The 11773-nt window shown below is 35.7% G+C and overlaps 1 protein-coding gene across 1 annotated transcript in view; it reads right to left on the reverse strand.

Moving 5' to 3' along the window:
• The window catches only part of DYNC2H1 (dynein, cytoplasmic 2, heavy chain 1), a 197053-nt gene that overhangs the window by 85727 nt on the left and 99553 nt on the right, over positions 1–11773 (reverse strand). Inside the window, exons 75-77 of the mRNA XM_009889410.1 lie at positions 10908–11039; positions 8835–8907; positions 2467–2627 (exon numbers count right to left, since the gene is read on the reverse strand). Of these exons, the coding sequence (XP_009887712.1) occupies positions 2467–2627; positions 8835–8907; positions 10908–11039 (366 nt within the window). The remainder of the gene's footprint in view (positions 1–2466; positions 2628–8834; positions 8908–10907; positions 11040–11773) is intronic.

Consider the following 11773-nt stretch of genomic DNA (forward strand, 5'->3'; position numbering starts at 1 on the left):
CTTTATTTTTTTTACAGTATCATGTTGTGGCCAAAATAAATTTGGATCTTCAAACGGAAAGAAAAAGATCCAAAACTGAATTTTCAGATAAACTAGTGAAAACTGAAAATAAAGAATGGACTTGTTCTGTGGCACAATTACTGCAACAATTGATGTTAGACTATCTGTAGAGTACATTCACCTTAGAATCTAATTGGAAACTATACATACCAAAAGACGTTGAACCAAACAGGTTGAAATGAAAGTAGTCTGAGCCAATCTGAAAAGACTTGTCTTGATAGAACTATTGTAACTATGATGACTTCGTCAAACACCCGTCAAGAGGAAATTCATCTTTTTTATCCTAAAACTGTACTGAGTCAAAGAAACATGGGGGCTTTGCTTTGTATGATGACACAGGGATATTCTCTGCCTAAATAAAACTGAGTATAGTATCTTGAAATAATTTAAAATAACCAAAAGAGATAATTGAAAGTCACCAGACAATATAGTAGCACACCACACAAATTTAGTAGTCTGTCCTTTATCCCATACGAAAAATGTTTCAACAGAGAAGAAAAATCTGATCTTCTATGTTCTATTCAAATTGCATGAGAAAGGGCTGGAAAAAATAATAACAAAAAAAATTCTCATTAGTAGGCCAACGTTCAGATGACTTAGCTCTGAGTACCATTCCTTAATTAAGTACCACACCATGTTGCATTTTAAAAGTCCAACATGTAAAGGATATTTAGAGATAAACACAAAAAGCCCTGTGGCAGAGTAAGAAATATGCATTCTGAAACATTCACAGCTAGATAAGCTGGCAGTAGGACCTAAATCTTCACAATTTGATGGGAAAAAATATATTACACCAGTGCACATTCCAGGAAAGGAACAATTTCAAGGAATATTTAAAAGCAACATTAAACTTGACATTTTCCATTTCTATGCTAACCAGTGATCAGCTAGATAACAACTCCCCTTCCCTGAATATTTCAAATGACAGAAGGAAATAACATTTTACAGAAAGTTATAAAACATATTGGTACTGTGAATTAGGAATAGTAGGAAACCGCTTGTGTAATAGAATAATTTAAGTTGGAATGGATTCTGGAAGATCTCTAGTCCAACCTCCTGCTCAAAGTAGGGCCAGCTATGAAAGATCAGACCAGGAGCTGAGGGCTTTGTCCAGTGGACTCTTGGGAACCTTCAGGGATGGAGACTGCACCAGGCAATCTGTTTGACTGTTCTCATGGTGAAAAAGTTTCTGCGTACATCGAGTTGTAACCTATCTCGTTACCATTTGTGCCCATTGCTTCTTGTCTTCCCACCATGCCTGACTGCAAAGAGTCTGGGTCCATTTTCTCAGTGACTTTCTTACAGGTATTGAAAGGCTGTTAGTAGGTCATCACAAAGACCTCTCTGCTGGCAGGGTACAGTGCTGGCTCACGTGCAGCTTGTAGTCTACAAAAACCTTCCAGTCCTTTTCAGCAGAGATCCTCCCCAGCCAGTCAATCTATTGCCTGTATCATTGCAAGGGTTTCATCTTTGCCAGGGGCACAGATTTGCACAGATTTCTTGAGTTCTGTAAGGTTCCTCACAGCCAAGGAAAGCCAAGGAGAGCTGTGAGCCATTGCTTGGTGGGGCAGGACACATAGTGGCAAGGCACATGGAAAAGCATGAGGTACTCAGTGCCCTTTTAATCTGAAGTTTCACTGCTGAGGCTTGTCTCGGGCCTCCCAGGTCTCCCAAACCTACAAGCAGCACTGAAGCAATACCCACAGCAGAAACAGAGAGATTGCATACCATGACAAAAAACAACTGTTGCATTGGCTGGGCAAATAATTTCAGAATTGTATGCCTATTCCTGAAATCTGACAGCTTTCCCGCATGGTTGATCTTTAACACGTTTTTAAAAAGACTTGAAATATAAAAGTTCTGTTCAGGAACTCCCATCAACAATTAATTGGTTAACATTTGCTTGCAAAATTTCTCAAAATATTTCACAGAATTTCACAAAATTCCTAAGCATTCAAGAACACTGAATATCTGATTTATGTTTTCTGTTGAAGAAAGACATATGCAAGTCCTATAAGTAAATTATGATGTCTAGTTTTCAGTCAGTTTTGTTCATATTTCAATTACTCCACACTAAAAGAGACAATGTTTCAGCATATACAATAATTCTCAGTCTCTTTTGTTCTCTTCCATCTATGTTCTCATTTTTCCCCTTCTCCAAGTTGGAGGAATGCCTCTTGTGTGGATTCTGCTTCTGCAAGGATCACTAATTGTGTCTCTCTTCTCCAACACATTTTGCCAATGGAATGAGAAGTTAGTGGCAAGATAGGTGGGAACAACAAACACAGAGACACCAAACTATGCTGTTACATAACAACTTCCTTAAAAAACAAGGCAAAACAAATATTACTACTGTAAAATTTTACAGATTGGGGGTTTTAATCATTATGCTTATCTAAGACTGACCTGATGGTAGCACTCAGTATTTCTTTCAACACTGGCAAGTTCTTGCAACTCTTGAGAAGGATCAGCACCAGGAGAAATGATTATCAAGATGGGCTCAATTTCCAGAGTCTCTTCATACAGACGTTTCAAATTCAGAGGTGATGGAGATAGTTCTTTTATTCCTAGAATTAGAATTAGAATTATTATGGAAATAAAGTGACTACACAGGATGGAGTGCTTCATTAACCACTTTAGAGGTCATCTGGCTGCCAAAGTTCTGTTCAATGGAGACCATAAATCTGGTCCTACAATGAGAAAAAAAATCCTTAAAATATACAGGTAGAAGTCACCCTATATGGGTAAGAAAAAGACACAAGCACCAAAATGGTGCCTGGACTTCCAGATGCAATCTTTATTTAGAGCGCAGTCTTCAAGAAAACATGCAAAAAGAGCTGTAATATAAGAATAGGAGAAGCTGCGCTATTTGCTAAAACTAATTGCCATGTGTATGTCCACATGCAGAACTTCTCTCCTGTATGAGGCAATGACTTTGCACAGTTCTTGGTACTACAATTACTTTAGCCTATTATTTGCTTTAATATACAACCTAAATGTTTAGAATGTTGACCTAGCATAGGCAAAGCATTTATACACAAGCCCAAAGCTATGTGTACAAGTGTAACATAAACAGTGTTAACCAAATATTTTCAATGCATCTTTAGACTGGTCCTTACATAGTGAAGCTTTAGGTGCAGTGGGAAATCACAACTTAAAGCAAGACAGAAGAGCCCCAATCAGCGACATCTATGCCACACCTACTAAAAGATGCAATACACACCTACTAAAAGATGCAATACACATTGCCTTGAGGGCACAGCCCGCTTTCAGACTTAAGCTATTATCTCCACATAGAACAATACTATGTAATTTGAATATAACATGTCAGACTGGCAAAGGTTAGTATGAGGTCTGGGTTCTCTGCATGTATCTATACAGAGACTCTAACCGATGCAACTAAATAGATAAAATCACTAACAATCAAAATGCTTTAAAAAAATGAATTAAACAAGACTAATACTGGAAAATATTTTCATTTTACATTCATTAGGCGTGCAGAGATAATATAAGCAGAGATAAATATATAAACTGAGGCCATCAGGCAATTGATATGGGCAGCTCCCTTGATGAGTTCTGCTGCTCACTGCCAATAAACCCTAAACCCTAGAAGATCCGTAAAATGACACCAAAATTAAAGTAGGGCTCTTCAGTGCTACACTGAGGCATACTCAGTGAGGAAGACTCTTCAGGGACTCAACTTGTCAGAATTTCAAAAATATTTGACAAACATCTGCAAATTGTTTTTCAACGAATCCTGTATTGGCCCAACCTGGATGTATTTTCAGGAGGCCTGAAAAAAGCTTACACTTTGAATGAAAGCTGCCCAGCATACTAGCTTTCTAGTCATCCCTCCAGTCTGAACTTACAGTAACTTTTTCACAAATACAAGCTATTCCAGATTTAACATTCCTTTCACTAACATAATAAATGGAAGTAGCTAAGCTATTGGCAGGGAGAGGAGAAAGAAAGAAAATAGACAAATTAACTAAGAAAAAATGAAACTTGATATTCAGGCAGAGACGGTTTGGGTTTCCTCAACTACAGGCATAATTCAAGCTACTTGATTCACTCTAAGCAATGAAAGAAAAATATCAGCAAGTAGAACTTGATAGGATTCTCTCAGGTAAGAAAGTTTATTTTAGTTAGTTTTTATGAAAGAGTGCTTACAATGCTGAAAATGGAAGACAGTATTATGCCTATAATTAGAAAATCCAACATCAAACATTTATTTTTGTGGATGAAGACCACAAATAAGAGGTACTTGTGATGCGTTCTGATATTTTGGCTATAAACCACTGTCTTGCACCTTAAACAAGTTTCGTCTCATCAAATCCCTCTCTATTGAGTTGTGTTCACTGTAACTATATTTCACTGTTGAAGTATCAAAATATAAATGTTTCCATCTTAATTTCATATAAATATTAAAACATTACATAAATCATTATTAAAACTTAAAAATTATCTACATAAGAAATAAAGATATATTGAGAATCTTAACACCAAATTTTCGATCAAGATTTGATAAAACATAAGGTCTTGGAGAGGTATATTTTAAGTTTTATAATAAGTTTTTAATAAAAGTTTTATTAACTTTTATTTCAGTGAAGAAAATAATTTTTTAAATCTTCACCACCGTTTGAAATCCTATGAAAGATACAGAACTAAAAATATCTGTTGAAGTCAACAGGCAGCAAGGACACAAAAACCAAACAGAGATCTTTCTGACCATGAATTAACATTGTGGAATGGGCATCACGCAATGCTGCAGATATTCATTATTACATGGAAACATGGAACAGATATACAAAGTCACAGAAGGAAAATTGCAGAATAGTTTGGGTTGGAAGGGACATTTAAAGGTCATCTAGTCCAATCCCCCTGCAATGAGCAGGGACATCTTCAACTACATCAGGTTGCTCGGAGCCCCGTCCAACCTCACCCTGAATGCTTCCAGGGATGGAGCATCTACCACCTCTCTGGGCAACCTGTGCCAGTGTTTCACCACCCTCAGCATAAAAAATTTCTTCCTTATACCTAGTCTAAATCTTCCCTCTTTTAGTTTAAAGCCATTACCCCTTGTCCTGTTGTGACAGGCCCTGCTAAAAAGTTTGCCCTCATCTTTCCTGTAGGCCCCCTTTCTTTTAAGTACTGTGTAATCACTTCCTGGAAAAATCCTGGAGACATAAAGCACTGGCCACTGCAAAAGGTTTCACTATAGGCTTGAGATGTTCTTACACGCTTGCCTTGACTTTTATTATTTGTCATTGACAAATGCTTGACAGGCCTCTCCTCTTCTCTTATTCAGCCATTCTTAAGTTCCTATTGCTAAGACTGCTTTACTGCCACAAGCAGGTGTATGGAATGTACCATAATGAAGATAAACCAGAGACTGTTGGCTCTATTAATATTTTTAGTAGTGCAGCAGAAGGCATGCAGAATCCTGAGAAGCTTAATTGATTAGGAGTTTTGATATCTTACATAACTCTACTTTAACTGGGGAATACTACTTGACCTTATAATAACTGGAGAATAGAAAAAAAAGCTATGATTGGGCAATAGACAAATGTGTGTACACCTGCAAATTAAGTTATTATAATAAGATATTTATGGTAATGATACTAATTTAAAAGAGGTGCAATTGGAAGTGGTAACTGCCTAGCCAAATATATTGCAGCACTCTTGAGAGGCATTTAGAAAATTAATACAGAGTAAGTATTCCTCCATAAAGCTGTTTGGTTTTTTAGAAATTTGGACACAATGTTTAGAAAACGCATAGCTATGCTGAAGGTGTTTTTTTGTTTTAAGGAAGCTCAACAGAAGTGAAATATAGAAAAACTATAATACAGCCCTGCCTATTCCTGGCCATTAGAATTAAAGCTACAGCCAGGATTACATTTAGAAAACTGAAAACAAAGGACCCCATTGTTTTCAGGATAAATAAATAAGCACTCATATTCCAATTAATAACTATGCAGTCAGACTGGGAATTTCTGACATACTTTTCTGCCTCCATGTTGCATTCTGACAGAATTTCTTAAATCTTGCCATCCAAACTGACATCCTGACGTGAGAAGAAAAAGCATATGTGAGAGCAAATAACTTCTCAGAAAATATCTTGGGGGTCAGGGGTGGGAGAATCCAAGGGGATAAAAGAAAGACCTGGTACATAAATACATAGTTTAGGACAGGATGCAAACTTCACATTTTTATAAACTGATGAAGCTTCCATAAAACAACTCTTCACAAAATTTATCTACTAAAGTCAATACAATTAAAGCAATTCACAACAGCTGGAACTTGAACTAAAAATGTTTGTTAAAATTCCTTCTGTTTTTGATCTGTACACAGAGAAATGATCTAAAAAATATCAGTAAGTATATACTCACTATTCACAATTCCAATACAGAAAGCAGGAGACTACCTTTTTTTTATTATTATTATTTTGGCAAGTAATTTTTTTTTGGCCTAGATGCAATGGGACCATGAGAGCTCTGGTCTACTTTACGGAAAATGGTCTCTGAGAATAAAATACAGACTTGTTTAGCCTGCACTGATTGTCTTTCTTCATATCTCTACTGCTTTCCTGAAGAATATGAAAATGTCGCTAATTAAAATCAAGCCTCTTTAAATACCATTTCTGATGTAGCCAGACTCAAAAAACTACATTAAAGCAGATATGAAAAAAAAAAAAAAACCAACTCCATGAGCTATACAGAATTAACTGGGAGTATATGGTCCATACGATTTTTGCTAACATGGTACATTTCAGCATGGCAAGTCAAATAAAAAAATAAGCATACTTTAGGTCCCCACAAAATACATTTATAGAAAATTCTTATGAACTTCATCTTCAAACGAAATTATTTTAATCCCCCTTCATCCATACTTTTAAAAATATATGTAGAAGATGAAACAAGGAAAAAAACAGAATATCTGGATAAAACAGAAGTGGAAGGCTTTCTTGTAAGCTATTACAGCTCTTTTGGAACTCATTTTTCTCACAGGAAAACAGCTAAGCGAGATTGGAAATTTAACAGTTCCCTTCTGAACTAAGTGAAAGTTTGTTTAAGAAGTTTCAGGCAAGGACTCTGAAATAGACATGGTAAAAAAAGTATGAAAGAAACATTTATATAAGCATGACCCCTTTTATTAGTTGGAAAGTGCGCGTCATGATTTATGACATGATCTCAAAATAAAATCTCACTGATATGGATCTGTGAATGAAACCTTGCCCACAAATGGAGGCAATGGTATCCTGCCTTCCTCAGTGAGGCTGTAGTTTCATTCACCAAAAACCATTCCCTTGTGAAATGCCTCCAAGGAACTGGTATCAAGATAGACCTAACCAATTTATGTAATACATTAAGTTTTGGAAGACAGTAAGTGGGTGCATAAACTTACTCTGAACTCAGGTCTCTGCTGGGCTTTCAGCTGCACGTAGTGCAGATTGCACTTGTCATTTGATTCCAGCAGGCAGGGACATTGTCAGTGTGGGACTTGTACACTCACCATGATGAAAGTACCCCCTCTACCTACTGATAATGTTTGACAGAGCAGGCTTACCTTACTCCTGAAAACACTGGGCATGGTGGCAGACATGGAACCAATTTTGAGCAACAAATAATGCCCCCAGACAGGGCATAAACAGGGAGTAAGATAAACCCTCACACAAACACCATTAAAAATCTAAAAATTAGAGACCGAAACTTATACTTAATCTTACACTAATAAGAAATGACATGTATTTCAAGAACTTAAAATTACCACAGTCACTATTTTTAATATATAACTCATCTATTGTATTATCATGCAAAATCGCCCATCTCAAGATCACTCAAACTGCAGATCTTCACAAGTACTGGAAATGTAAGTCCAGCCGTATTACCTTGGCAGCCAATGAGTCAATTTTCATTTCCTACCACATTAAAAACAGCCTTTTGCCACTTACGTTTAATGTCTTTACAACCTAGATCCTTTCCCTTCTGTTAATCTCACTTTTGTCCTGACACTGTACCACACTAAAACATACAGATTCTTCCTTGTCGCTACGTAGTGCAGAGGGTGACTTTTAAAACTACAGTGTCCACCCCAATGAGACACTCAGAACTCATCTTCCCTACGTGTATTACCATTAACTGCTAAAAACTAAAGGAAGGCTTTGGTGTGCTGTTTTGCAATTTTAAGATTATTTGGAATATAAATCTCAAACTTTGGATACAATAGACCTCAGAGAGGAAAGAGACAGACTAGAACCAATTGACAAACATAGCATTGATTCACTTTAAATCATGTGTATTTCTAAACAGACAGTAAAAATTGTATTGCAGTCCAAGAGACTGACAAAAATGACTGAAAATATGAAACAACCTTTTGAGATCGAATTTCCAAAATCTGAAACCTAATGGTATTTAAATGCTAAAAGACATTAAACGAAATAATCTTTTTGGGAAATTTATGTCTGAGGGAAAACGTTAGAGTATAAAACTTACAGAATACCAGCTATCCCCCTTTCTTAATTATTCCAGTGTTCAAGAATTCATTAGAAGAATCTGACAGATCTTTTATTATATTTTATATCATTATGTAGCATAAGCCAAACAGTTTTAAAGGCACTTTTTAACAATGCAAGAATAAAATCAACAAATCCACATACAGCACATTTTCAAAACCTAAAACAAGGATTCCATAAGAACTATAAAAGAAAAGAGAAACATCGGACAAAAAAATATTTAATTGTTGTGTGGAAACACCCTGATGAAAAATTAACTTACCTAGGGTTCTACAGGCAAAAAGAGCCATGGCACTCTGTAGCCTGTCTGGTCTGACAGCCTGGACCACAAGTACCTTAAAACAAAATATATGGAGGGGAGGTGAGTTTATAAAAGTATATTGTGACAATTTAAAAGGCAAGAGTTTTCTAAGAAGGCTGAATTCTTTAAAATTCTCCTTAGAACAAAGTTATTTTCTCTGAATATATAGAGCAATCTGATCATTCCTTTCCAAGATAATGTAATGTAATTGTTCTTTTGTAAGTAGCTTGTCCTAACAATAGAATCAGAAGATAGATCTACATCTAATGTCTATTTGTAAGCTGGTAGCTTTTCTACAATGTTTTAGATAAAAGGTAGCTAGAATGACAGAAACCAAACCTGGCTTTATACTAGTAATCTAAATTCTATACACATATTTAGGCAGTAACTTCCTAACTGGAATACTAATGCTTCTCATTTCAGTGCAGTTACACAGTAAAATAATCAGTTTTGAAAGAATTTCCTTTGTTTAAGAACACCTTCAGAGTTTTATATCTAACTTTTTTTTCCGAGACATTCTGACTTTCAAACCTCCTAGCTATGCAGATGCTTTTACTGTTCTTCAAAAGACTATAAAACATGAACAGCTAATCAATTTGGACACAAACTAAATTAGCAGTTTCCCTGCCAGCTGCCTCTTTTTCAGTTAACTTCCTGCACATGTTCAGTGCAGGCAACTGCAGGCAACTAATGCAACTTCAGTAGAAATGCTTCGTTAAAATCACCACCCCTTCTCCTACCCCCTTACTTGCAGACCTGTAAACCACAATTCTGAACCTACTATCACATTCCAGTTTCCAAGTCTGGAATATCTGCTGTTAGTTTTGGAGGAAAAATTTAACTTCATTACATTTTTAAGAAAGTACTACTTTTTAAGCTTGAGATGACACTGAGCACTACTGCACTATTTTAAAGTTTAACATACAGTTTGAAAAAAAATAACTTATCAGTGGCATATAAATCTAACCAGGTAGTTTGCTACTGCACTATTTTTAAGTTTTGAAACTTAAAAATTTGTTTGAAAAAAACTAACTTATTAGTGGCATATAAATCTAACCAGGTAGTTTCTGTATATTTCATCAACAGAAAATTCTTCATACTTTTGATGCAAGGAACTAGATATGTATTATGGTGATCATTCCAGATTTGTTTTCCTATAAATGAAGAATTTTTATGGCAACATATTGCACACACAAGAATTGCTCTTCTGCATTTCAAATCAAACATGACTCGGACAAATTCCTTTCCAAAATGGTTTGTTCCTAAATTCCACGCAAGCTATTTTAAAAATTCCCCTCCACCAAAAAACCCCAAATAGAGACCCCCTAATTGCCAACCAGCATGAAGCTACATTGTCTTATATATTGTTCCTTTTTTGGATGGGGTTCCTTTATATGAAGTGACTTCAAATGAAAAATCACAGCATCATTTGAAAGTAAGTAACAACATCCTTTTTTCCATAAACACAAGGCGGGTGACATTGTTCTCTTCCAGAGGAGAAGGATCCCCAGGAGGAGGAAGGAACTTGCCTATACAACATTCTTGGTGAGTTCTTTAATCTCCAAGCTTTCAGGAAGAGTAGTATTTCATGACTACTATTCTAAAAAGCAGTGGCTGATACTGCATTTTGTGGTTTTCAGTAAGATGTGCGAGTTTGCACATTTAATGATGAACTAAATTAATGACATTCAACAAGCTGACAAATTCTGCAGTAACAAAGTTAGAAATACACATGAAAGAATTTTAATACCTATTCACAACTTTAATTCAGTGAATATTAATAAAGAGCTCGTTACCTTATACGGTATGGTCAGTTGCAGTCAATAGGTTAACACAAAAAAGACTCAGACAAGAGAGAACTAAATAGAAAGAAAAATCCTTAGATTAAATAAACTACTTAAGATGTCAGACAATGTAGGTACTGCCACTACTTGTAATTCAACCAGGCCTGAAGCCTAAATTCCCAAGATGTAAAAATTACTTTCAATGCTGAACTCATAATTATTTTTAAATAATTTAATATGAAAAGATTACCTGCTGAAATAAGGAAATTCTTTTTACAATAGCAGATGGAAAGTCTTGTTCACACACAGAGCTTTGAGAAAAAGTGTGCCACAGACCTTTGTCTTCAAAGCAAAGTGTTTGATAGAGACCTGGGAGAGAAATCTACAAAACAAATAATGCATATTTAACAATAAAGAATAGCCATTTGGACATTGTATATTTTGATTAATTTTCAAACACCACTATGACCCCAAACCTGTAAATACTTGTAAATATCACTGTCAATCACATAATTCAATTTTATCCTCAGAGTTAAAGAAGAAAAGGGTAGGTTTTAAAATTTGTTTTAAAACCGTTTGTTTACCTCTTCCCTGGAAATGCTAAGTCTGTATTTGCTCTATTTCTAGGTACTTTGTTTTTAAACTTTGGGCTCCACTCAATTTCAGTCCTTTCCTTTAATCATAACCAGGTTCTTTTTCTATCAGTACATACTACTGATTCACCCAGTTACTCACTTTCTGTTAGTTTGTTTTCTTAAACCCCTAACAAACATGCTTGCCACAGCATTATTGCCATTGTTCTTGATCCCTGGCAAAGAGAAACAAAAAATAATGAACTCTGGATTTTGCAGCAAAAGTCCTTGCCGAAGACTGGTCAAGGTTCCTTTTGTTGCTAAGCTACATGCAGGAGAAGAGCCCGAGACAGAATTTCAAGGATTAGTATTTTCATTTAGTTCCCTTCAACATTGACTGTTGCAGGATGAATCAAAGCAAGAAAGTAGTTTTTGTTTTAGTTTAAAATCACTTGATCTGAGCAATAACAAACTCTGAAATACCTTTAAGGATGTGCATGGAAATCTGGTAAGTAGAAAACTAGTTTACCAATTAACAGTTTAT

Source organism: Charadrius vociferus, unplaced genomic scaffold (assembly GCF_000708025.1).
Source record: "Charadrius vociferus isolate BGI_N301 unplaced genomic scaffold, ASM70802v2 scaffold87, whole genome shotgun sequence".
Taxonomy (NCBI): Eukaryota; Metazoa; Chordata; class Aves; order Charadriiformes; family Charadriidae; genus Charadrius; species Charadrius vociferus.